Raw genomic sequence first — 27,008 nt, 5'->3', positions numbered from 1 at the left:
CATTCTCTGTTATCCACACTGCTTTGGGGAGGGAGGCATTTCAACCTGCACCAGTGACAAACCAGACAAAGAAAAAAAGAGACTGGAAGGAGATAAAACCCTGTCCTGTGCAGCCTGGACCCATCCTCCTCCTCCTCCTCCTCCCTCTGCTCAGCAGTGAGAAAAATACCCCTCTCTCCCTCCTCAGTGCACTCCATCAGGCAGAGACAGACTGAGCCCAGCCCCAACTGCCTCGAGATAGCAACGAGGTCTACACACATGTGACATGACAGCACCCTCCCTCCCTTTTTTCCTTTTTTCATGTAGCAAATCCAGCAAAACCCCAAGCTCATGCTCTCGTGCCATCCTTTTTGCAAGTGATTTTATTTTAAAACCGGAACTCGAGTTCTCCATTTGTTTATCAAGTCCCCCTCCCCCTTTTTTTTTTAAATAAAATTAATTTATTCTACACAACAGTAAACTCTTCCAGACTCTTCCCTATTTACAAATTAACATTTTTGTTTGCAGATCATTGCTTCCCCCTCCTTTTCCTATCCTGTGACACAGAAAGTGAGAAACCAGCCAGTATCTGAAGATCTGTAAGGCAGTGCTCCCATTCAGCCCCTTGGGACCTCAATGAGGAACCAGAGTGATGATGTCTGTTCCATATCCAAAATCACCAATAATATCCAAAATTCACTCTGTGTGTGAAGGAAGCATGTCCAGGTTAAACCCATCAACCTTTCCCTGCTGCATGGGCTCCTCCAAGCTGGGTTTTAGCTGAGCTGAGGAAGGAGAAATACCCTCAAGAGAGCAAACTGCTCCCGCTGCTCTCTGAAAGGCTGTGTGTTTGGGGAGAAGGTGGCATTTCCTGCAGGAATGAGATCCACCAGCTCTCATCTCACACACCCATGGGCCAGAAAGACAGCTCTCACATCACAGAAGGAGCCTTGGAGACACCTTCCCTGCCCTCTGGAAGCGGGAGGCACAAATGACTTGAGCACTGGGGACATGCTTTGCTAGCTCAGGAAAGAAGGCACCTAAAAAATAAAAATTTGGCCCAACCCGATTCCAGGCAAATTCAAGGGGTTTTTTTTGAGTTAGGTTGTAGCTTGTCTTGTACCTCTCTTTGCACTAAGTGGTAACTTCTAGCTGCTATGGTGGGGTCTGCTCTACCTGGAAACCTGTCCAGGCACTCCAAAGCCACATGGCTCAGGTCCTGTGAGCACTGTCACCCAGACCTGGCAGCCACACAAGGAGCCAGGAGCCCTGGTGCTGGGTGAGACAAGCTGTGGGAGGCAAACCAAGAGGGACACACAAGCACTTTGTCTGCAAGCAAAGCTGCCCTTCTGGAGGGTCTCCCACCCCATACAAGGCACACAGACCCTGGCCTGTAAAACCATCCTAAGGGCTTCCATGACCTGTAGGGAAAGCATCAATGTAGTGCACATCTGGCCACAGCAGGTTTCTGCTCTACACTCTCTTCCAGGGCTCACCTCCATCAGGGACCTCCTCCTCCTCCAGGTGCACGTAGCTGCATTGCTCTGTCAAAGAGCCACCAAGCAGCAGTGACAACTGCGTGCCTGGTCCCTCCTGGCAGCAGTGCTGCTCCAGCCCTCACTGGCAGGGTTTTACAGCGGCTGGGGAGGGACATCAACCACTGGCAAGGGCAATCCTGCCCATCATCCTGGCCTGGCCCCCTGTGCTGGCTGGCTGCTCACCCACCTGGCACCAGCCCCACTCCTTTTGCTCTTCCTGGGCATTTCTGTTTGTCAAAGAAAAAACCAGTAACTTTCAATAGCAGTTACTGAAGATGTGTAGTGTTTTCATTCCTGGGAGCCCAGCTGAACACCTGCAGGGCAAGGCTGTCCCTCACCTCCAGACACAGCCCCTGGCCTCTGCCTGTCCTCCCCGGACATCCTGAATGACCAACAACTGATGCAAAGCAGGGGTGTTGTCATATTTTCCAAGGTTTGCCTTGAGCAATGGAAAACATCGCCCAGCTGTGGCAGAGAGCAGTCAGAAGGCTGAGCTGTTGCCCTTGCAGAGAGCTTAGGTTTTAAGAAAGCAAGGAAGAGATGGAGGAAGAAAGGGATTATCCAGGGATTCTCTGTAGGTACAGCAAGGAGAGAAAGGAAACAAAGGAACACAAAAGGCAGGACAGCAGGAAAACCCTTCCTTGAATGCAATTCATTAAGCTTTGGAAAAAAAACCTTCTCCTGGCAGAGGGTTGGAAACACATGCCTCAGAGGGAGCCCAAAAGCCAGCCTGGATAAACCCTCAGTGGTGCCCTCTCAGTGATCCACGTATTTAAGCAAGTCTCTGCATGTAGATCTGCCATTTCCATGGTCATCCCAAAACGCCAGAGTCCCTCAGCAGCTGGTTTGCAGGGCGATGGTGCCAGAAGGATGTTGGCCATGCTGGGCTCTCACCCCAGAATGGATGTGCCAAGGCGCTTTGGCTGGGGGATGGAGCCTGTCACAGCTCTGGGCTGCCATCCCACGACGGTCATACCCGGGAGGAGATGCAGGGAGCTCGGCTCGGCCCTCGGAGAGCTCTTGGTCCGGAGGGAAAAAGAAGAGGCTGCAAGCTCCAAAATGGCACTGACTCTTTCAGCCTCCCAAACCTCCAGCACTGCCCCAACCCTGGGGCTGGCACAAGGTCCAGCTGGGACATCGCCTGCTGCTGACACAGCTCCCAAAAGCAGCAGGGAGCGAGAAAGACGTCCCGGTTTGGTTGCTGGTGGTGGCAGGAGGAGGTGGCGAGGCTGGTGGAGCGGTGAGGGGCACGGCTGCCCCGCTTCCCCCCACCATCCAGCCCCCAGGCGTGGGGGGCTCAGTAGAAGGAGTACTGGTTTTCCACGGCCCGGGTCCGGCTCCGGGCGCTGTCAGCCTCGTGGTAGTCCTCGGCACTGGCGGTGGGGGGCTCCGGCCGGCGCTCGGTGCTGTCGCTGCGGCTCCGGGGGCCCAGGGCACCCTCCAGGCGGTGGTAGGGTGCAGGGACAGTGACAGGGGGGGCCACGGCCACCCCCTCAGCAGGCGGTGGGGCCGGTGGGCCGGTGGGTGCTGTGCTGCAGAAGTAGTGTGGAGGTGGCAGGTCGACCCGGCAGCCCGGGGGCTGTGGCACAAGGGGTGGTGGGGGGCCAGCATCTGCAAGGGAGACAAGAGCTTGACCCCTCCAGTGCTCCCTTGCTGGCAGCATTCCATGCCCATCCTCTCCATCCTTGACCTTGCCCTTCCCCAACCCCTGTTGCCCACACTCCCCCAGCATAGCAGGATGCTCTGAGCCCTGCGGACCCCTCTGCTCCTCTCCTGCTCGAGCCAGGGGACTGACACCCATGGCCAGGGACACGGGGGTCACACCAGCACAGCCCTGCTGCTGCATGGGTCTCCCTGCCTGCCTTCAATGGGATAACACCCACCTTGGCACATCTCCAGAGCCACGTGCGTCAGCACAGGCACAGCTGTAGGGAGGGAATCCCAGGGATCATTCCCTTTTAGTTCCACACAAGATACCACCCAAACCTCACACCCAACCCTCCACATGGAGCCCTGCCCCTGCCCAGCTCCAGCACCTACCGGGCTGTGGGCTCTGGGCCACCACGTAGCTGCGGAGGGTGATGTCGGCTGCTCCGCCCGACTCCAGGGGGATGGGATGTGTGTGGAAGTGGCGCAGCATGTCGAAGATGGTCTGGAACCAGAGGTGCTGTACGTGGCACTGCCCGCTCTCGTTCAGCGACAGGCGGAGGTGCTGGAAGCACAGGGGTAAGTGGGTGAGCTGGGGACTGCGAGGGCGAGACCACCCTTGCAATCAGCAGCAGGAGCCACCTCCATCAGCCAAGGGTGGGTTGTTCCTAACTTAGGACTGTCATTTTTAACCTGCTGCAGGGTGTTTCCTGCAAAACCCTACTCGCTGCAGCCCCAGGAGAAGTTTGGCCCCTCCTAGGGATGAAGACCATAAAGAAACACCCAGAGAAGGGAGGCTGGGTGCAGCCAGGGGGGCTGAAGCTCCAATCCCAGCGTCACAGACAGCCTTGGGGAAGACTCTAGCCCACCTGAACTACTTCTTGCAGGACAAGTGACAAGAACAGGCAGCTATATCCCAACCCCTGACAGCATGTGCCTTCTGCTAGAAAGTCAGCAGAAAACTCCATGTGAGTTGGTTCTTCATAGTACATTCGTGTACTTCGGGGCACAGAATGAAAAAGGAGAGGGCAGGGGATGATGTGCCAGGCTAGGCTGGGCTTCCATACATATTACTTAATAATATTTAACCTTATGCTGGCATGGCAGGCACTGATCCAGTTAGGAAAGCATAGAAGGGGCTGAGTAGGGTGCAGAGGGCTCTTGGAAGGACAAGGGCAGGCGGTCCTGGGGCTGCCCTGCCAGAGCTGCTGTGTTTGGGGTCACTGCACGGCACCTGCTTGCTTGTAGAGCAGGAAGGAACCCAGGGTGCTGGGCAGGGCTGGTGCTGATACTCACAGAGAAGCAGAGGACACCCACCTTGGCTTTCCCCTGGAAGTTGAAGGTCAGCACATACTCCCCCGGCCGCGTTTCGCTCTGCCGGATGACAAACAATCCGTGGCTCCGGGCGCCCCCGAAGAGCACCAGCTGAGCTGCCTTGATCCGAGAGAGAGTCCCGTGGAACCAGGGGAAGTCAGAGAGGTTGATCTCCGCCTCTGCCTCGCTGTCCTCCCCTGCCCGCAGGGACAGCAGGTTTTTAGGGAGCACCCAGACATCACCCCCTCCCGCCTCCTCATCCTCTCCCTCAAGAGCGAGATGCTGGGGCCGCATCCTGCATCCCGGTACCTGTGAGATGTGCAGTGGGGGAGGACTCCAGCGTCTGCAGGAAGTTCTCCAGTGGGACGTGGGTGAGGAGCTCCCCCAGGGAGTCCCTGCTCCGGCCATGGGGCGCGGGGATGGCGGTGGCCGTGGTGGTGTTGTGAGCGCTGGGCAGGGCGCATCTGTCCGGCGGCCTGGGCACATCTGGAAGGGAATTTGCAGAGGGATGGGCTCATAGCTCAGCATCACCCACCACCACTGGACAAAGCTGGGGGCTGCCCTTCTCTGAAGGCAACCATGTTGGATACCCTTGGCTCTCAGAGACACCTGAGAGCTACGTTACGGCTTTGAGGGACTCCCAGACTTTCCCAGATGTAGGTCCTTACCGTCAGCCAGGAACTCGCAGCTGGAGGAGGTTGTCCTGCCTGGCAGACAGGCTCCCTGTGCACAGGACACCAGCTCAATATCATCCCCGCTGTCCCTGGGGGAGAGCACAGAGCACACGGTCACATGCTGAGTGCCACACTACAGACACATATGTGTGGCACCTCCACTCCTCCACTCACTGGCGAAGAATGGGGACTCAGCCAAACAAAATTCCAGCTGTGATCCGGAAGCACGTCCCAATGCTCCTCACTTCCCCCTGAGGAGCTGCCACAAATAGAAGCACCAACACCACAGAGAGGCAGAGCAGCCACCAAACAACATGGCTTTTTGGGGGTGAGAAACCAGCATGAGAGGGATTAAACCCCTGAAAGCCCATTGCATAGAGTCATGCTGGTCAGTCCCAGCTGCAGGATTATGCTGCAGCCTTGTTGGTTTGGATGGAAATTTGTCACCTTGACCCTCAGCCCTTTGCTTCGCAAGACATCGGTGCACCCACATACAATCCCACCACCAACTTCCACCCTTTCACTTTCACCCTCTGCAAAGGGAATTACCAACCCGTAGGAATTACAACCCTAAAAGACATCAAAAAAAAACAAGCCAGGAAGCCTGGAGCAAGCCAGCGAGTGGGAACAGACCAAGGCAGGGGGGCAGCCCCCACAGAGCATCCCTGCTGCCAACCCTCCCCGTGCACTTCAGCATCCTTCTTGCACAAGCATCCGACTTGCTCCACAGCCTATTTTTATCCTGGCTGTCAGAAAGAGCCTGGCACTGCCAGAGCTGCCGGCAGCACTGGGCTGCTCTTGCTTAACAGCGGCCACGTGGGCACAGGCAGCGAGGAAGCGTCTGCGTCGGGTGGTAACGGCTCCCTCGTGAGCTGCTGAATTATTTAGTGGCCAGTACGTGAATCAGCCACTGGGAGTCATTCAGCTGCAGCCGGCTAAAAACAAGAAGGGAGGAAGGAAACCAAAACCAACAGCGCGTTGCAGAAAAGCCGTCGCCGGGCGCTCACGCGGCGGCTCCAGCACGCAGCCCTTGGCAAAAGTACCGGGAGCTGACTGGAAATTCGTTCTTGGCAGCGAGCGCGTGTGTCGGTGTATTAAACAGCTCATTATTATTTGCTCTGGAGTTCATTATTATTTGCTTTACAGTCACGTCCGGAGGCCAGAGCGGGACGGCGCTGGGTGCTAAGCAAACAGAGAAGGCTGGGAGGCTGCCAGAGGGGCTGGCGCGGGGATGCCGGCGGCTCCTGCGGTGGCTTGAGGGGAGCACGGCCGTGGTGCTTGGCTCCGGCTGGAAAACTGGCACTGAAACATGCAGTGGGAAAAAAAGGGCCTTTTCCCAGCCTTGCCTCCCTCAGCAGCCCAGCCTCAGAACTGCTTTTCGAATTACGGGACTTAAAGCTCGTCTCGTTCCACGCCCCGCCATGGGCAGGGACACCTTCCACTATCCCAGGTTGCTCCAAACCCCATCCAACCTGGCCTTGGACACTCTAAGGGATGGGGCATCTGCAGCTTCTCTGGGCAACCTGTGCCAATGAATTATATCTTTCAAAAAACAGGAAAAGGAGCTGGAGGAGTAAAAATCTGGAGCGCATCAGTGCATCCTCCCCACTAGATGCAGCCTCCACAGTAACCAGCCCTGTAAACCACCTCTCTCCAGCAGAAGGGGGCAAAGGCAGCCTGGAGGCAGCGGGAGCCTCTCTAAGGCCCTGTTCCAGGTTTGCTTGAGGTTTTCAACTCTGCAAGCATGGGCACCTTGTTTTTCCAAAACTGTGCCAAGAAGGTCAGTGCCAGGGTTTCCCCAGAGGCTGGGCTTGTCTGAGCCAGCTGAAGGGCAGCAGCATTGGGCACAAAACCTCCCTAATACGTAACCTGCTGCATGGGCTGATGAAACAGCAGATGGGAGGTTCTGGCTGAGTTGTGACTGCAATGACAGTATTGATGCCACTGTGATAGAAAGGTAAATAAATCGATTTAACCAGCAGAATCTTAAATATACCATGGATGCTAGACTGGAAAAAACCATGGATGCTAGACTGGAAAAAAACATGGAGAATAGCTCAAATACAGTATAAAAGCTTCAGAAGGTGAGTGTGAGAAGGTTCCCATGTTGGGGCTGCGTTCCCAGGTCACCTGCCTCTGCCAGGCTGAGGTGACATGGAGAAGGGAAGGGTGAACAGGCAGCCAGTGCTCTGCAAACAAAGGCTGCTAACTCAGCTTTCAGGCTGCTCTGAGTCGGGGACTTCTGTAACAACCTGAGTAGCAAAAACTGCATTGGGGTAACAACCCGTGCACAGGGGTGAGGGCAGCACAGCAGTGCCCAGCTCAGCCCCACACAGCCCCTTCCCCCAGCAATCCTTACCCAGGGTCAATGCAGTCCTGGATATCCGCCACCCAGGAGTGCTTCTGCAGGGAGTCGATGGTCTCCAGGATGTACTCAGCCCCGTTCTCCACCTGCAGGCAATGTGGGATGGTGTCAGCAGTGCTGGGGTCCTGCCACCCACCCCCCATAACCCAGCTGGACCCCTACAAAACCTGCTGCTATTAAACAGCACTTGGCTGAGCAGGAGAGGATCAGTGTCCTGCCTCATCCCAGCACAAGGGTGCCGAGGGGTGACCCACAGAGATGTCCTGCTGTGCCCAAGGGTGTGCCCCCTGACCAAAGATGGGGTTCAGAGGAAAACTCCCACCCCACTGTTATTAGCACATGTATCACAAGATTTTTTACAAGGTTGTTACAGCCTCTGTGGCAAAACCACACCTGGCTGGCAGCATTGGGGGTACCTGGCATTATGCACCAACACAGACAGCATCACCTCAGTGTCCCCAGAAAACTAGCTCTGCACAGGTAGAGCAGAAGCTACGCTGCTCTCTGCCCCCAAACCCTGCCACACCCCAAAGCCAGGAGTTTAAACCTCTCCTCTGTTATCTTTCCTGCCTGCTGGTCCATGAGGCTTTGATTTCTGATTGCAGCGGGGTGGGAAAGAAGCCCACTTTCACGGGGAAAAAAACATTAAGTAAAAATCAGGATGCAAAAGAGCATCCAAAATGGCAAACCCAAAGCAGTTGTGCCTTTCTGGGGACAGGGAGAACCCAGAAGCCCCACACCAGCGGCCGCAGATGCCACAGGATGCTGTGTGCCTCTGGCAGGTTTCCCTGCATCCTTCACAGAGCTTTATACATCGCGTTCCTGAGCTGGCAAAGCAATCTGGACTCCAGGAGGGTATCACATTGCCAGCTGAGACAACCTCCAAGCAAATTAATAATCACAAACAACTGAATCACTGTCCTGAAAATAAGCAGGGAGGGCAGGGAACAGAGCCCTGGCTGAGGCTGAGCAGTGACCTTGTCCCTGCCGCAGCTTGGGCTGTGCCTGAGTGATCCTGCCCTGGGCAGAGGTGTAGGGGAGCAGCAAAGACCCCCCCCCTTAATTTGTTTAACCAGAGCAAAGGAGCTTCTCTGGCTTTCTGAGGACAACACACAAAGCTGATGTGAGAGACGGGACTGCTCAGTCATGCAGAGCATGACAGCAAGCGAAGCACGTGCAGGGTTTGGGTATTTTGCAAGCACCTGCTTGTGCAATGGAAAAAATTGCGTGTGCCTGGTGTCTGATGGGAGCTGGGGACACGCTGCCTGCTCATTTTTAGGCAATTTGGCAGAAACTATTCTAGTGTGGCCTCCCTAAACAAGGCAGGGGCTTTTCCACCCGTCATAACCTGCATGTTGTGTGTGAAGGTTGAGATTGGGGTCCACATCACACAGGAAGGCAGCAGGGAAACCACAGCACTCAGCTCCCTCTCTTACCCATCTAACCTTCACCCCAGCACCTGGGGGTGTTTCACCCCCTTTGCAAGCCCAATCAGCAAAAGGGGAATGGGAGAACAGCCAGAAGATGACCCAGCAAGAAGGGCCCAGGCAGAAAATGACCCACAAATAATAATGGATGTGAGAACAGGGGAATAGCATTCTGTGCCCACAGCTGGGAGGGGAGGGCAAAGGCTGGCTGGAAGCACTGGAAGAGAGGTGTGCTGTGCTTGCTGCCTCTGTTCACTCAAAGGATCGATTCCAGTCAATTCCCCCTGTGGCAGGGAAAGCACCCTGGCCAGGACAGGGCAGGAGCAGGAGGTACCTGATAAATCAAGCATCTTTTGACTGGTGGGGTTTGGAGCATTCCCCAGGTAAATTAAAGAAATGGCTGAAGTAGTCACCGATCTGTTAGTGGTGGGGATGGATAAAGCATTTTTGGCTCCAGAAGATGGGAAGAGGACAAGCCCAGAGTTCTCCTCCAGGAGCCAAAGAAACTGACTCTTATGGACACCCAGAAAGCACCCCCAGAGCTGAATCCCTCCCAGCAGGGATTTGTCATGACCAAACCCAGTCAAACTCATCTGCTCATGCTTGTGACAGCCCCTGGGATGGGAGAAGCAGTGGCACATCCTCGGACTCGCCACGCTTCAGACACTGATGCAACATAGTTGAGGTGGGATTTGTAAGGAGATCCAGAAAACATGACTGAAGGTAGCTGATGAGCAGTATTCCAAGAGCAGTGATCAATGGCTAAGAGGCTATTGATGGCCAATGGTCAAAGCTGAGGGATATGCTCAGCAGCTCCTTCCCATCAAAGGCTCTCTGTGCGTGCTGCTCCTCAGTAATGATTAGGACAAAGGCAAGTGAAGATGCCTGATCAATTCATGGGTGACACCACTCTGCAAGTGTGTTGAAGGATGAGGCAAGAACTGAAATGCTCTTGTCAAAGCTGAGAAACGCTTAGTGGAAGAAAATGCCTCCAGCTCAAGGACAAGGGCAAGCTCTGGGCTCACACCGATTGCTGTGGGTGTCTGGGCTGGGGAACCATAATTCTGGAGCAGTTCTGCAAAAACCATTGAGGGGTTACACCAGCCCACAAGCTGCATGTGAGTCAAAATCATCATCATCAGGGTATGAAGAAAACAACTAGATCAGCTTGGGCTGGATAAAGAGGAAGAAGAAAGGAGAAGCAATCAAAGGAGAAGCAGTCCTTCCTATCTGCTCTGGGACATGGCCCCATGTACACTTTGGGGAATTCTCTCTTCAGAGCCTGCAAGGAAAGCAAGGAGGACCTTGGGCTGGTCAGTGTGGATGGCAGAAGACTCTTGAGGTTAGTCTTTGAGACACAGAAGATAGCTGAATGACCCTCCATGGCCGTGGTGGACACGGAGCACAGCAGAGGCTGAGGCTGAAGAGCAAGAAGCCCTTGGGGCAGGGAGGATGCCCTGAAGGAGGTGCCAGGCGAAGGTGTGGGACCTTGACAAGGAGCTGGGTTTGGTGGAAAATGATTTCCAGTGGGAATGTGTGCCAGGGTCAGCAGGCTACCAGGTGCAAGGGTTTTCACAAAGCCAGGCTTTATTTTTCCCCTCCTCTGCTTTCACAGTTTTCTAAGCTTTCAAGCAGGTTCATTCAGCCAGGAAGCCCAGCTCCTCTGCTCTGCTTTGCCACACACTCTTAGGGGAGAAGCTCTTAGGGAGAGAAGTGTTTTTTGAGCAGAGGAAGGACACAGAAATGCTCAAAATGCTGGCGTTCCCCCATGTACATGTGCTGCCTCCCAGCTGGGCACATCCCACAGCTCTGATGGAGAACGCGAGTCCACACAAGTGGGAAAGTACAACCCCATTAGATGGAGAGAAACACCACCTCCAACAACACATCCATCATCATGGTGGCCAGGACCCTGCAAAATTCAGCCCTGATCTGCCATGACAGGCTGTTGCCTTCCAGCAGAGCAGGAGGCAGCATTAAGCACGATTTGGAAAAGTCTTTTTTGGAGAGACTTTCTCCTCATGCCCACAGACTCATGTGGGGTAGCTGACCCCCAGGGTCTCAGTGGCCCTGCACAGCTGTTCCCATAGAATCATTAAGGTTAGAAAAGACCTCCAAGATCATGGAGTCCAACCTTTGACCAAACACCACCTTGTCAACTAGACCAGAGCCCTGAGTGCCACTGCCCCATGTCAATGAAACAGCCACCGTGTGCCACCAATCCAGGGCCATGGCAGCCACAAAACCACAAGCAGCTGCACCAAGGAGTTTCTTCCCTTGCAGGTCATCCCTGGACACTAATTTAACCTGTCTCCTGGTGACCCAGAGAAACCAAGCTCCACAGTGAAAGCCAGGCAAACAGCTCGATCCCAAAATACCCAGGTGTCAGGTGGAGGAGGCAGGGATCCCATGGGGGGCATTAGTGCTGTTGGCATTTCAGCTCCGAAAGCCAAGGCAACAATCCCCTCAGGAACTGAGCATCCCTGCAGCAGGGGGTGGATGCAGGGGGTGCAGATGGGGTTCCTGTAGGGATACACACCCTGCTCTCACCTTTAGGACGAAGGTGTTGTCTTTGTCAGGCATCTCCAGTGGCATTGTGGTGCGGACCTCGATGATGGCCGACAGCGGGATGCTCACCTTGGGTTTGGAAGCCTGGGAAAAGGGGGAAAAAAAAAACAAAACCAAAGAAAAAAATTAAAAGAAATCAATGAATAAAAAAAGTCACTCAATTGAATCAAACTGTCCCTGGGGACGACACAGTGGAGCTCTCAGAGGCGAGATCAGCTCAGCCTGTGTGGTTATTACAGCGGGGGAATAAACAGCATTGATTTCCCTCCCGTTCTGATAACTCTGAGCTCTTTGAATTAAACCAAGAGGAGGCCCAGTGGAAGGCAGGGAGGTGCATTTAAGTGCCAAACCATCTCCTTGCTCCAGCACAGGCTGAAGTGCCAGCTCTGCCAACACCACTTACTCCTCTCCATTTTAAACCCTCTCCCGATGGAGATCCGCCGGGAGAGAACTGTGCTATCTGATGGGGGACGCTTCCCATGTGGAAAAGCAGCTCCCTTTATCCAGCACAGGAGCAGCATTTCAAACCGAGAAGCTCCGACACAGCAGCCTCAGCCATGCAGGGAATTTTAATTACATTAAAATAAAGAAAAATGAATTTCCCCCAGGGCCCCTGGCACCCGCCGGAGCCTTGATGGGGGGGCAGGACCTGGTGCCTCCCACTCCAAGTGTTTGCTGAGCAACAAAATCCCCAGATATTTGTTTTAATTATAACAAATCCCCCCAAAGGAGCCTGCAGAGCTGCTCTCCAGGGCTCTGGGATTTGGAGCATCACGGATGTGGGAAGTGGAGATGCAATTTAGTCACTGAAACCTGCGCCTGGTGCCTTGGGTGCAGGGAGTAGGATGAGGCCAGGGAGCAGCTCCCGGCTGCAGGTTACCAATAATGGGCTCAGTTCCCAATTTTATTGGGAAATGAAAATAAATACATCCAAGACAGAACAGAAACTGCTTTTTCCCTTCCAGGATGTTTCCGTTTCTGCCAGCCCTGGAGCCCCAGCGCTGCCTCCAGACACGTCTCAACCCTGCAAGGCTCTGCCCATCCCCAGGGAATTTTTCCATCCTGGTGTTTGCACAGGAGAAGGTCAGAAAGGAGGCGGCAGCTGCTTCGAAAGGAAAGGAAACAAGGTGATAATTCACCGCTGAGCCAGAGAAAGGGCTTAGAATCACAGAATGGTTTGTGTTGGAAGGGACCTTAAAGATCATCTCATTCTAACCCCCTCTTCTCCGGGAAGGCTCTTCCTTTTAAAGATTTAAGGACACGGCCATAGTTTTTGTAGGGTCTGTGCAAAAACAAAGCTGTGGCTGCCGCAGAAAAAAGCTGTTTTCTTCCAGCTGTGCCAGACTGGTGCCACTTTTACAGCTGAATCGTTTGCCAGATGGAAAGCAAGATGGGATGAGGGGAGAAAGCTGTAAACTAGAGGAGGGTGTGATTATAACAGAGGAGCAGACAATGTTCATAAAAGTTGCTGTAAAATAATTTCAAAATTGATTTTTAGAGACAAATCAAGATATACTAAAAAAAATCCCTCTATGATCTCTCTCTAAAATGTTTTAAGAGCAGCAGTTGTTCCGTTTTAACCCAAGTTTATTACCCCTTAGGTGCAGCTGATGCACCAGCACTGCTCCATGCAGCCCACACCCACCAGATCCTCTGTGCATAAAATCAAGGAATGGCTGGGTTTGGAGGGGACCTTAAATATCATCTCATTCCAACCCCCTGCCACGGGCAGGGACACTTTCTACTAGACAAGTTGCTCCAAGCCCCATCCAACCTGGCCTTGAACACTTCCAGGGATGGGGCAGCCACAGCTTCTCTGGGCAACCTGTGCCAGGGCCTCACCACCCTCACAGCCAAGAATTTCTTCATAATGTACAATCTAAACCCACTCTCTTTCAGTTTGAAGCCATTCCCTCTTGTCCTGTCACTCCACAACCTTTCCAAAAGTCCCTCTCCAGCTCTCTTGAAGGCTCCCTTGAAGGCATCGTGCCATGGACATGGGGTTCTCTCCTTCCAGCCAGGCCTTGTGCAGTCCCTGGGCTGTGGAAGCTCCCAGTCCAGCCCCCAGTGATGCACACCATCCATACCAGTGCTGAGCCTCTCTCCAGAGAGATGCACTTTAAATGCACGTTTTGTATTTTATCAGAAGGACGGATGTTCCAGTGAGAGGCACAGACCAACACCCACAGAGCCAAGGTTCACTCTGGCCTGCAGGTTGGATAGGTTTCAATCCCATTTTCCCATCCATTCGCACCTCAGCCACACAGCACCAGACCTCCCTCTGGACCAGAGCTGGATTTCATCCCAGCTCAGCAGTGGAAACAAGAAAAGCCTCAAGCAAAGCCCAACCGCTGCTTGAATTGCTCATAAAAACAACACTGGAGAAAAGCCAGGACTTACCTTTGGAGGGACATAAAACTCAAGGAGGAACCTCTCTCCTTCCACCTTCACCGCTTTCCGGAGCAGGAGGCGGCACTTCTGCCACTGTGAGCTCCCCACACAGTTCGTGTCATCTGCCACCATGTAGCGCAGCGTCCCCTCCCTCTGGATGTCCACCAGCTCCACCTTGGAGGAGGGCACCTTGGACAGGCGCAGCTTGTGGGTCCATTTCTCCCGGGGGTCCCCAGGCTCCTTGCCCCCCGCCGGCCACAGCTCCCTCTCGGCCCTCCGGCCGCCCGGGGCAGCCTCGGCGCCCGGCTCCGGAGAGGACTTGCGATGCCACATCTCCTTCATGCCGTCCACCACGCACAAGCTCATGTTCCTCAAGGAGAAGCCTTTCTTGAACTTGGGCTTGGCGGCAGCGTGGATGGAGACGTCCTCCGAGCTGCGGGACTGGCCGTAGGAGGACACCTTGCGTGCCTGCACCTGCTGCGCCGGGGTCAGGTACCGGCTGGCACCCAGCGGGGTGTCCATGCTGTCCAGGGACTCAGTGGACGTCTCCTCCTTCCTCGGGGTGACCTCCCGCCCGTAGGGGACGTGGCAGTTCTGCAGCCCCACGAAGGGCACGATGTTGTACTTGGTGGGCGAGTCGGACACGAACACCCGGCTGACCTCCAGGCTGAAGATGTCCAGGAAGTTGGCAGTGAAATGGTGGGAGAAGGAGGTCTCTGCCCCGGGGGTGTCGTAGTGAGGGTTCTCCTTCAGGAACTGGCAGAACTTCTGGGCGAAGTCGACGGCGGCCGCCTGGGCGTGCAGCTTGCAGAACTCCCTCCAGTCGGGGAGCGGGGAGGAGGGCTCCTGGCACAGGGCATCGCCGTTCATGGCTGCCCCATTCCACCTGCCGGCAGGCTGAGGGGGCAAGGGCACAGCGTGAGCCTGGGCACGGACACGGGCAACCCACCTTGTCCCCCCCCAACACGGGGGTCTCCAGGAGCCAGTCTGCAGCTCCTGTGCAAAGGGAAACGTTGTGGGCAATTGTCTGTGTGTCGCTCTCTCTCCACCTCACACACTAGAAAAAGATCTTGGCCTCGGCAGCAGCCATAAATTATACTTATTTTATGATTATGAGCATGCAAAAGCGTTATTGATTTATCATAAAACCGCTAAGGAGTCCCCGACCGGAGGAGCCCGGGGGGATTCGCCTTCAGGATTTCTCTTGCTGTGTGTCTGCCTGGGCATGGCACAGCTCTCCATAGGGTGAGGGAATATCAGGAGTCCTGGCAGTGCCCTCCCCTCTGCACCCAGCAGCTGGTCCTTCTCTTTCTCCATTCTCTATTTCTGCCCTGATCCTTTGCCACATGAATTTTGGTATTTCACCCTCCTCACTGGAGCATTGTGGGGTAATGGATAACCTGGGATAGGTCCTTGACAGAGGCCAAGGGGTAGATGGGGTACAGGGGGAAAAGAAAACAAAAGCCAGACCCAGGAGCACACCAAAGCTTAATGGGAGCTGCAGACCAGACCCATGTGCCCACGGGAGAAGGATCACTTTGCCCAGTCTCTACACTGGTCCCTCTCCCAGTAGCCATGGGCCTGCCAGGGCACGTGTGCAGTCCAGCTTGGTGCTTATGCTGCACTTCCCAAACATCTACCAGGCTTTGGGTAGCGTGAACGGCTTCCCCAGGGAGACCCTGGCAGCAAATGCATCTTAAAAATCATCTCCCAGAGGTGAGACTGCTTGTGGTCTACTGGTGACAGCGAGCCTTGGCCAGTGAGCAAGTGGAGCACTGCTCAGCCCATGTCCCCAAACACAAGGTCCACATGTCCAGACACCCCTCCCTCCCCCCGAGGGCAGCAGTTTGGCAAACCCACCTCAGCCAGCTCAAATACAGAGCCCAGGGGTGCCTGCAGCTGCCGTGCTCCAGGCAGGAACTGTGCCTGGGGGATCCAGTTCTGGAAGGACACGACAGTCCCCCCGGGTTTTGCTGTTCTCCATTCACAGAGCAGCTCTTTCCCTGGATTTTGCTGTTCTCCATTCACAGAGCAGCTCTTTTGCTGGCGAGGGATTACTCCTGCTAATAAATCACGCGCAGGATCCCGCCAGCAGCTTACACGGCCAATAATTAATTACTGCTCGGATGAACTGCACAAGCCACGGGATCAGGGCAGGCACTGGGGACTGGGATAACCCGCTCCTTGTCCTCCAGACCCCAACCACGTCAGTCACCAGACACAGGCAGGACCAAGCCCCAAAGGCTGCGATACAGAGCAGCAGCTGTGGCCAGGAACCGGTTGCCATTTCCCCAGTACATCCCTACGGAGATGAGGCACCACCTGACCTACCAGCACAAAACATCTGAGCTCTCCAGGAGCACCTCCATCCCAGGAAGTGGCTCCCCACCCCCCTCAAACAAGGAGAAACCCACACAGGCAACAAAAATCTCAATAGAAACACGATGCACATAGCATCTTCCCACCTTTAAGACAAGGATGCTGCTTGGTGCCCTGGCTGTGCCAGGGAGGCAGTGAGGACCTGCACTAGCCCCTCACATCCCACAACACCATCACCAGTCTCCAGCAGAGCCCCAGCCCCTGCAGAAATCCCTGGCAAGGCTCTCCCCAGCATCACAGGGCTTTCCTGGAGACCTGAGCAGGGAGCCATGCCAGCTGGGAAAAAACCCATCCCTGCAGTTTAGGAGCAGTGTCTGAATTTCCCCAAGAGACAACGGGAAAGTAACAGAAAATGCAAAGCTGTTTGTTACCCGCCCAGCAAATGAAATTCCTAATTATCCATCCATCACCAAGCAGAGGATTTAAAGACTCGGCTTGTGGCAGCAGTTACTGCCCTTTGAATTGAAAATTCACAGCCCCAGCTCTGCCACGGCCCCGGGAGCTGCCCTGGAACCAAGCCACAGGCCAGGAGTATTTGGGCTCAGGGAGAAAAGGGAGATGAAAAGGAGTCTCCTGCTGCCAATCCAAGCAGTCACGGCAAGATCAAGGAAGGGGGAAAGGATGCAGAGGGAAAAGAGGAGAAAGGGACTTGGGAGGAGGAGAGAAAGCCCCACAGTGATGGGTTTAATTGCATCTGCCCTGGGTGTCAAGCCCCAGGGCTTTTGCTGGTTTACCCCCCACAGATGGGGCAAGAACACATCTCCCCATCCCTCTCTCCAGGAGGTGCTCAGAACGGGGCCTGCCTGCCCGAAATCAAGGGATGGCAAGCCAAGATACAACAGACTCTGAGATGTTAAGGGGAAAAAAAAAAAAAGAAAAAAAGAAGGAAAAAAAAAAAGGCACTTCAAAAAAGATAAAGCCCCAAACAAAAAGCCTCGAGATCCAGGCACTGCAGCCGGGCTCAGGCTCAGAGACACACACACAGAGGCATCACAGCATCTTCCTTTCATCTGCATGGGGATGACAGACTTTAAAAGGCCAATTTATAAAAATGAAGGCTAGAGGAGAGACATCTGGCAGGTCTGAGGAGGCGGGGATTACTAACCCTGTGCCATGTATCCAGCCCCCCCTGCCCGGAGCTGGTCCATGAGTCCTCCCCGCCAGGGCCCAACAGCAGGGGCTGGGAGTGGGTGGGGTGGCTGAAAGCAGCCCCCCCGGGGCCACAGAGCCATCCCCCTGGGACCACAGAGCCATCCCCGCCCCTGGTTCATTGTTTACCCGGTTTCTGCGGGAAGCAGGCTCCCAATTATCTGTGTAGATTTACCTTTAATCTGGGTGCCTTCACTCCCCTCCATACCAACAGCTCTGCCCCACTTCTTGAAATAACTTATCATGCCACAGACAGCATCCCCGGGCAGAGCGGTGGAAGCGGAGACGAAAATAAGCTCAAGATGAAAATAAGCAGGAAAACTGCAATTGCTTTTTGGAGGGGAAGGGCCATCCACAGCCAGCCCGGCTTACCAAGGGCTGCAGGGTGCTCTGGGCACTTTGCTAAGGAGCCAGATCCCTTGGGAGGTGCCATCAGCCCACTCCAGAGCTGGCCCAGGGGCCACAGCTTCGAGTCCCTGGCCTGGGTGACACAAAACATATGGATATATAAAATGAGGTGGTTTGTTGTCAAAGGGAAGCCACAGAGGGGCAACCACGGCATCAGGCTGGTGATGGGCTCCTATCCCACCTGCATGAGTCCCCAAACTCCTCCCAGGGCAGTGCTGTGTCTGCTGTCACTGTCACTTGGGAAAATGAGTAAAGGTTTAAAAAAAAGAAGGAAAAAAGAAGGAATTTCTGGGGATTAGCCAAATGGAAACCCAGGTTGGGATGGCAGGTGAGAGCCAGCCCCTGGCAGTGATGTTAGGACAGTCTCTCTCAGCAAGGTGTGCTGAGGCATCCCCTGCTCTGGGGGGTGCACACAGAATGATCTGAAAGTCGAAGTAAAGCTACTGACCTCAAGAAGAAATGAAATTTAAACTGTCAGCAGAAGCGCAGGAGACCGTAAAAAAACAACTCCCCGGTGAAGCAGGAGTCAGGGAGCAACAACAAAGCCACTGGGATTTGCTGAACCAGAGGCGTGGGGAGGAACCAACATCTAATGAGGTGTTAATAACCCGAATGCGCAACACCGGTCATGGGATGGGCAGCACAGCCAGCCCAGCACTGGCTCTGATGGCTTTATTTAAGGAAACATCCCTAATAAAGAGATGTTTCCCTTCCGGCCAGCGCAGCCAGGCTGGGACAAAGTGATCCTCGGTGGGCAAAAACACTGTCTGGTGGAGGTTGTGGGTGGCAAGTCTGAATCTCTCCATCCCTGCCCGCATCCCTCCACCTCCACCTGTGTGGGAGAGCTCCAGGGGCAAAGCCAGGGAAGGACGGGAGAGGAAGGAAAAGCCTGCATGGGAGGGTGTGCAGCAAATCCCTGGCTCCTGGGGAAGGTGGTTCCCAGCCCAGTCCTGGCTGCCTTGGTCCAGAAAGCTGCTTGGCTTCCAGCAAGATCGGTTTCCAGCAAGATCGATGCCACTCAAAGCCCCAGCTGGTGATCCTGATCCCTCGGGAATGACATGAGGAAACCCAGGCACCTGCTCCCCCAAAAAAAGCGCCTGACCTAAGCGTGCCATGCCAGAGGAGATCCCCGAGTCACGAGCAGGTCGCAGAGCAAGGCGATACGTCCCGGCCCCCCCGGGTGAGAAGTGATCCTGGCAGGCAGGCAGCTCCCGACACACAGGCAGCCCCTCTGGCAGAGGCAGCCCCTCTGGCAGCTCAGGAGGAAACCTGGAGCCTCCCTGCACGGCTCCAAGGCACTGCCTGCCCCAGGCACACAGGAAAACAGCTAAAACCGGGATGGGGACTGACTGCCCTTAGGACAGAGGGGCAGAGTGAGCATCACACAGAGCAGGCGGCAGGAGGGAAGCAAGGGCATCATCCCTGCTCTTACTGTGCAAGCACAATGGGATGAGAGATGCATTGGCCACAGAGATGATGTCCCCCCATTCCACAGCAGACCTGAACCATGCAAAGACCAAGCAACCTCCTCCCAGGGTGTTTCTTTGCCAGCTCAAGGGCCGTTCCCAGCCCCTCAAGACCCATCAGAGCTTTAAGGGCATGCAGAGGCTGAGCTGAGGAAGAGAAAGCCATAGGGCAGCAGAAGCAGAAGTTACCTGCCCTCGTTCCACATCCCCCCAGACCCCTGACCATCCCCACCACAGCCCTGGCGTGGGAGAAGCTGATTTCTCTCCATACTCCTCATTGCTCCAAGCACTATTTATACTATTTTGATCTTAAATCAGACTGGCTGCCTGAATCAGACAGACATGGAAACGATCTTTGTTCCTCTCATTTACTGTCCATCCCACTGAAATATTAATCAAACAGCATTTCAGCCTCAAATTTTACGGTCAAACCACCTTCCTTGAACCAATCCCTTGTAAGTGCGTGCTTTGACTCCCTCCACTCCAGATGCACTTCAGGGTCCACCTGACACTTGCAGCCTAGAAAATATTTTTCCAGAGTGAAAAGGTTTCAGGCCTTTTTCTACTTCCCAATGAGGGATCTCTCTGGTTGCAGCATCAGCCAGACCAGCCCTCAAAATAGATGCACCAAAGCACCCAGGAGTGCTGGATGGCCAGGGCAGGGTTTTGGGGTGCAGGTGCTGAAGGGACACATCTTCCAAAGAGAAAACAGGCAAGAAATGACCCTTCTTCCTGCTCTTGCACACATGGTGGTCTCCCCACAGTGCTGTGTGATATCTCCCAGTTCTGCATCCCAATGTCACCCCCAACACTCCTGCCAATAAGCAAATGGACCCATGACAGTTCCTCCAGTAAAACCTGAGATTTTCTCCATTTCTCACTATTCTGACCATATCACAGGGTTGTTCCTATCCCTCCCCTCCAAAATCACCCCCCCCCCAGTGTACGTTATACCTCCCGTGCTGACAGCTGCTGGAAAATAAAGACGAGTTAATAGATAAGATCCACTGGATCTTAGATAATCTCTTCCCTGAGTAATTCCATCCAGCTTGCAGGGAACCACGCTTGCCAGCCCATGCACGGGGCTGGAGCACCACCCAAGCCACTCAGCCCACTGGGTACACTGGTGTGGGACCTGAGGGACACGTCAGCCACGGGGAAGGGGTCCCCAGGGTGCAGTGACATGATTTTGAGCAAAACTTTGGTACAGCTGGGCATCATGGATGAAGCTTGGGCCTTGGAGGCAGCTGTGTCTGGGAATAAAGCAAAGACCTCCCTTCAATGGCCCAAAAGAAAAGTTATTAAAAAAAAAAAATAAAAGCAGAGCTTTAGGTAAAGGAGTCGAGGCTGTTGTCCATTCCCTCTCACTTGGATGCCACCTCACATGCCTATCTCTGGCAGGAGACACTTCCCACAGAAAACTAACCAGTCCAAAGTCTATTTTTAACTACCACAATAGCAGAGCCTCCCCCGAGGAGTGGCCGAAGCCCTGTCCCCAACCAAGCAATCTCACATTTCCCTCACTAAGCCTCGATTTCCTTCCGCCTCTCAGCCCACAGCAAAACCCTCCTCCTCCTCCTCCTCCTCCTCTCGCCTTCCCATCCTTGGAAAATTATTTGCACATCCACCCACCTCCAGGCTGTGGGTGCACAGTGTCCTGTGCACCTGTTACATATTAACCACTGACCTGGTACCCGAGGGCAGACCCTTCCTGGACTCAGAAATGCCAAACAACGGGAGATTTATCTGCTCGCTCCCCACCGCTGGATGCACCTGAAACTCAGGGGATTTAAAGAAAAAGCCCCACAACATCAACCCAACTGCACAAAATAGATGCAAACTCTTTAAAGAGACTCCTCTTGCCCTGTGGACCGTTATGCCATGGAGGGGCTCCTTGGGTGTTTTTGAGGGGAGAGCTGTGTGGGTCAGTGGTGCAGGATAACCAGGAAAGCACATCCTGATGGATACAGCACAGCCATCACTGGGGATCCCCCACTGTTATGGCAGAGAACCCCCTAAGATTGTTTTTCAATTAAGGCACATAATAAACATCAGATAAAGTTACCCAGTTCTGTAGAAAATTTCCTTATTATGTTTTTGTGTGTTGCAGATCTAATTCCCCACACGCATCACTGTCTCATACCCGCCTGCAAACAGCCTTAAACTGCTGCCTAATGGTATCTGAGCTTGGGAAATTCAATTCTTCCCAGCGCCTCACCCAGGACTGCTACAATCACTGCTAATTGCTTAAGTGGTGTATTAAGCAAAATAAAAATTCCAGTGGGCTTTGAATCCCCCCCTCAACCAGATGATGCCAAAACACCCTGTTATGGCTGCCAACCCCAGCTGGAGATCCAACCTCAAATATCTCTTTTCCTTTTGCTGTGCAGGGATGCTCCTGGGCAGGCAGACCTTCGTACCCATCATGGCCACAACCATGTCAGAGGGACTCACAGGCTGTGTCCAACTTCTCCACCATCCCTTCTCCCAGGGTTCTGCGATGCCATCGCGGCCCATCTCCTGCCCCAGGGTCTTGGCTGCCAAATGCTGCCAGGACCCAGTGGAGCAGGGCATAAACCAGCTCCCATCATCCTAATGGGACCCTGGAAGTGGATGCACACTGGGTCCCACTCCTGTCCCCCCAGCTCCAAAGCATGGCACAACCTGTGTGAGTTGAGTCTCATCCCAGACCCAGACCCCGCACCAGCAGTGTGGGCGCTCCCACAGCAAAGGGATTCTCCAAGCCCTTCTGGCTTTCTCTTTAACAAAAATCGGATATGGGCTGCAGTTTTCCCTTTAGGGATGACCTCTCCTCCTCTCCGCTGCGACGGAGCCAGCTGGGATTCAAATCTGTAATTCCTGGGAGCGTACCACGTGCTCCCCGCAGTCCCCAGGTTCCCTTTGCCAGCCGCCACGGGGAAGTGGAGCACCGAGCCAGGCACAAGTCTCCAACCCTTATCCCACCACCTCACTGGCATCCCCGGGCAGGGAAAGCAGCCGAGGTCAGGCGAGGGCACCCACGGGCGGGTGCTCCGGGAAGGGAGCGCTGCCAGGAGCGGCTCCGCTGGCCTGGGGCTGGGAGCACGGCCCCGGGGCACCCCGGCCAGCCTGAGTCAGCAGGGCCAGCAGATGTGCAACCATCATCTGGTTTCTGGGAAGAAGAAGAAGAAGAGGAGGAGGAGGAGGAGGAAGAGGAAAGGCATTAGCCAGTAACATCCTCATCTCGAAGAGATGGGTGATTTCCCTCCAAGGAGGAAGGACAAGAGGAGGTTGGACAAGACCACCCAGCCACGAGGGTGTATGAGATGCGCTCACAGTCCAGGAGAAGAGGGAACAGACCTGATGGCTCAGCCAAAAGAGGCAGCCCTGCAGTCAAGCAGCCACTGCAGCCCTGAGCCAACTGAGGGTCTCACACTTGAGGAAGGTGGTGATTTTAACCCCAAAGCTGCACCCAGAGCAGGACAGCGGAGCTCCATCCTGCAGCCCCAGGGCTGACTCATCCCCCTCCATGGCACAGAGCAGTGGTCACCTTGTGCTGGGTGAGACACCAGACAGGGCAAGCAATCCCATGCCCTTCCCAAGCACGTGTCAACAGGCTGGAGCATCTCCACGAGAATTATCCAACTTTTTTAGAAATCAGTTATTCAGCGGTGGCCCTGGGCTGCACTGAAGCATCACAGTGATGGTGAGACACTGGGAAACACCACTGAAGGACACAGAGGGAAGGTCCAAGAGCACTTGCTATCCCACCTAAGCAGATCCCCTGGCAGCACACACCCACCTGTCTGTACAAACATGATGGCCAAGGGCCTCAGGGAAAGGGGGCTGAGAATTTTGGAAGAGCCTGTGGGGTTTAGGAGCATGATCCCTATTTAGAAAGGCATCCCAGATGCCTTTCTAAAAATCCCTGTGGAGGGGAGTTCTGAGTAATCATAGAATTGTTTAGGTTGGAAGAGACATCCAAGATCATCAAGTCCAACTGTTCCTCTAGCACTGCAAAGGCCACCACTAAATCATGTCCCCAAGTGCCACATCTACATGTCTGTTAAATCCTCCAGCGATGCTGAGTCCGCCACTGCCCTGGACAGCCTGTTCCAGCATCTGACAACTCTATCAGTGAAGACATTTCCCTTAATATCCAATATCCCCTTAATATCTGTGCCCTGGCAGAGCTTGAGGCCATTTCCTTGCCTGGGAGAAGAGACCGACTCCACCTGGCTCCACCCTCCTGTCAGGGGGTTGTAGAGGGCGAGTAGGTCCCCCTGTGAGTCTCCTTTTCTCCAGGCTGAGCCCCCCCAGCTCCCTCAGCCGCTCCTCATCCACTCAAAAGACAAATCAGCAGGGCCTCCTGGGGATTTTGGGCAGAATGCTGGGTGGACAGAGCTGTTTTACCTCCTCTCCCGTTCCAGTTCACAGGGTCCCCAAAGCGTCAGCAGCCTGGCTCTTCCAGGTCAAATGCATAACTTCAACTCATCGATTTCCACGCTGGAATGAGGGACCAGACCCACTCAGAGGGACCTGGAAGGCAAAGGATTAGCCTGTCAGGCCCTGGAGTGAAAGCAGTATCCTCGGGCACATCTCACCCCTGAGCCACAGCCCTGTTGGGCTCCAGCTTGACTCCACCAAAACCAGAAATAAGCAGAAGGGCCAGGGAGAAAGTCCCTCCGCTTCCCAAGGGCCTCCCCGTGGTGCTACCCAGGCTCAGCAGAGCGGGGCTGGAGGAAGCTCGGGAGCCGCAGCGGCCCCACGGGGGTCCCCGGGGCCCCGCGGGAGGTACCGGCTGCCGGAGGGTCCGGGGGGACCAGGTGGGGACCCCCCTAGAGCTGCCTGCACCCCTCACGCAAACCCAGGCAGACAATAATGATTGAAAATCACGGAGCATCCACGCGGGGTGCTGCGCGCTGCCTGCGCCCCCAGCTCCGGGGCTGCCGCCCCCCAGGGCTGCCCCTCATCCCCCCGGGGCAGCCCCCATGGCCGGGGGAGCCCATCCCCGCGGTGCAGCCCCCCATCCCCGGGGCAGAACCCCCTCCCGTGGGGCAGCCCCGTCACCGGGGAGTCCAAACCCTTGGTGCAGCCCCGCATCCCTGGGGCAGCGTCCCCCCTCTCCCGAGGCAGCCCCCCCTCTCCCTGTGCAGCCCTCATCCCCGGGGCAGCCCCCCTCTCCCTGTGCAGCCCCCATCCCCGGGGCAGCCCCTCTTCTCCCTGTGCAGCCCCCATCCCTGGGGCAGCCCCCCATCCCCGGGCGCACCGGGCCGAGCCGGGCACCGCCGGGTCTGCCCCATCACCGCCCCCCGCCGTCCCTCCCGCCCCCGCCGGGCCCGATGCTCACCGGGAGGGGGGGAATGACCCAGCCGCGGGGGGTGGGAGGCGGCGGCAGCCCCCGGCCCGGCGGCGGCGAGGGAAGGGGGCGGCTCGGGGACCCTCCCGGCTCCACCGCGCCGCAGCGGCGGGAGGGGGGGGGGGGCGGGACCCTCTCCCGGGTGGGGGGGGCCCGCTCCTGAACGGGGGCGGGGGGAAAAACCGGGAAAACAAGAGCCCTCCTCCCTCCTCCGCCCCTTCGCCGCCGCCCCCCGGTGCCGGTACCGCAGGATGCGCTCACCCGGCCCCGCTCGCTGCTCCGGCTCGGCTCGGCTCAGCTCGGTTTAGCGCGGCTCGGCTCTGCCCGGCCCGGCCGCCCCCCGCCCCGCCGGCAGCACCGCCCCCCGCACCGCCCACCCCGCCCCCGCCGCCTTAAAGGGCCCCGCCCGGTCCCGCCGCCCCCCCCTCGATTCGCAGCGCACCGGGCTGGGGACCCCCAGGGGCGGCACCCGGCGGGGGGGGCACCCACCCCCGCCGAGCACATGGGATGGGATGGGATGGGATGGGATGGGATGGGATGGGATGGGATGGGATGGGATGGGATGGGGGCCGCGCCAGCGAGGGCGCCCCAAATGTCGGTGGCACCGCAAGTCCTCGGATGCCTCCCCAGATCCTCGCGCGGGCACCCCAAGTCCTCGGGTGGTGCCCCAAACCGCAGATCTTCAGTGGGGGCCCTAAATCCTCGGACAGGCACTCAACCCCCACCAGGGACACCTGAAATCCTTGGGCGCCACCCCAAATGCTTGGGGGAAGCTTCAAAGCCTCAGATCATCAAACCTTCAGGGGGCACCCCAAGGCTCGCAAATCCTGGCAGGGCACCCCCGTGCCTTGAGAAGGGGGTACAACCTTTTCTCACCCCGTCTACCAGCCCAATACTCATTGTTAGGCTGCACAGGAGAGGGGATTTGGGGTGACCCCCTGCACCCCCACATTCCCAGGAGTCACAAGGCAGTGCAGTGTGACTGGAATGGGCTCCAGGGGGAGGTGTGGGATCCAGCCCCAGAGCCCACCTGCTGGTGGATTTCGGGGGCTCATCTCTGAGCACCTTCCCTTGCCAGGGGATTCAGGACAGAGGGAACCCCAGGACAGGGGAGCTGAACCCCAGAGAGGTTTAAGGGATGTAGTGAGGGGTCACACAGCCTCCCAGACCTTTCACAGCCCCCCCAGCCTCCCTGTGGCGTGTCCACGGGTGGATAAGGATGAGCCACCAAAAAACAAAAAAAAAAAAAAAAAAGGAAAAAGAAAAAAAAGGATTTGCAGAAGGAACAAATCCTTTTTACTTCTGCAAAGCACCTGTAGGATTAAAACAACATTGGTTATGTAAGGGGTGGAGAGGGAGGTGGATTTTTTGTCATTATTATTATTTATTTATTATGCTTCCTCACCATCCCCTTACTCTGCCAGGTGTAATCTGGGGAGATCTGGGGAGAGGCTGGTTTGGGAGAGCTCAGAGGGGGTGGGAAGGAGGGAGGTTGATTGTAGGGCTGGTGCACAGTGATGCCCTGTTTGCTTTTTCTTCCCCCAAAGCAGCATCTTCCAAAACCTCTATTTTTGTTTGGCTGTGTTTTTGGCAGCAGTGTGAAACATGGGCCAAGGGAGGGGTTGCAAAAGCATTGCCAAGGAGGCACGACCAAGGCATGGACTCTTACCTTCTCTCCATCATGCCTGGTTTTGTGATGATTTTGGGTGGATGCTCACCCCTGCTTCTGGCTGGTCACGTTTTCAAGCCCAGGTTGAGGGCTCAAAATGGCAAGGGTATTGAAATGAGATGATCTTTAAGGTCTCTTCCAACCCAAACCATTAAATGTTTCCACAATTCTACGATTCCCTTCCCAGGGGTGTTCTGGGGATGAATTGATGGTCACAGAGGGGCTGGATCCCACTGCTCAGTGCAGGTGACCCTGGATCACCCACCTCCCACAGCGGCTGACAATGTGTTTCCACTCTCCCCCCTCTCTCCCCGGCCTCTGCTCCAAAAAGCCTCTCTCCCATTCATATACATTTTTAAAGAAAACACACAATCAATAGTCTCTTAGGCTGGAATTTCATTAAGGGTTTCACTGCACTCACTATCGATTGGCAGCAGGGCTGGGAGCTGCATGGAGTGGGTCCGGCATTCCCGGCTGATGCCGGGCCCAGCCCGTGCCACGGGACCACCCAGACCACCCTCCAAGGGCAAAGGCTGGGCAGATGATCCTGCTGCTCCCATACAGGCAGCAGAAAGCCCAGCATCCCAGCTTTTACTAAACTCCCAGATTTTACTAAACAGCACAAAACATACCAGGAGCCCAGGGAAGGGCTGGGATGCTGGGATTCCTTCCATGAAGCAGGATCAATGCTTTGTG

General features: G+C 55.5%; 1 protein-coding gene across 3 annotated transcripts; it reads right to left on the bottom strand.

Moving 5' to 3' along the window:
- Positions 1-344: 344 nt before the first annotated feature.
- On the bottom strand, positions 345-25,396 carry SH2B2 (SH2B adaptor protein 2). 3 transcript variants are annotated; one of them, XM_032707876.1, is made up of 10 exons: positions 25,378-25,396; positions 23,698-23,823; positions 13,913-14,800; positions 11,495-11,596; positions 7,512-7,603; positions 5,147-5,241; positions 4,788-4,964; positions 4,482-4,675; positions 3,558-3,729; positions 345-3,128 (listed from the first exon to the last, which is right to left on the bottom strand). In XM_032707876.1, exons 3-10 carry the CDS (start codon positions 14,771-14,773, stop codon positions 2,815-2,817), a joined length of 2,007 nt encoding a protein of 668 aa, XP_032563767.1. In that variant the 5' UTR covers positions 14,774-14,800; positions 23,698-23,823; positions 25,378-25,396; the 3' UTR covers positions 345-2,814. The 3 variants fall into 3 exon arrangements, with proteins under 3 accessions (XP_032563767.1, XP_032563765.1, XP_032563766.1); XM_032707874.1 differs by lacking the exon at positions 25,378-25,396 and adding an exon at positions 24,905-24,957; XM_032707875.1 differs by lacking the exon at positions 25,378-25,396 and adding an exon at positions 24,635-24,702.
- Positions 25,397-27,008: the final 1,612 nt, after the last annotated feature.

This window comes from Chiroxiphia lanceolata, chromosome 20 (genome assembly GCF_009829145.1).
Source record: "Chiroxiphia lanceolata isolate bChiLan1 chromosome 20, bChiLan1.pri, whole genome shotgun sequence".
Classification (NCBI taxonomy): Eukaryota; Metazoa; Chordata; class Aves; order Passeriformes; family Pipridae; genus Chiroxiphia; species Chiroxiphia lanceolata.
This window is presented reverse-complemented; position numbering and strand designations above follow the sequence as displayed.

Bases quoted from the DNA above. Each gene is read 5' to 3' on its own strand.
- SH2B2 (XM_032707876.1), bottom strand. From the start codon at position 14,773: ATGAACGGCGATGCCCTGTGCCAGGAGCCCTCCTCCCCGCTCCCCGAC. The intron at 5,242-7,511 runs GTAAGGATTGCT...GCTCTCCCCCAG, and splicing joins CAGGACTGCATTGACCCTGG to GGACAGCGGGGATGATATTG. The intron at 3,730-4,481 runs GTGGGTGTCCTC...CTGTGCTTCCAG, and splicing joins ACTTCCAGGGGAAAGCCAAG to CACCTCCGCCTGTCGCTGAA.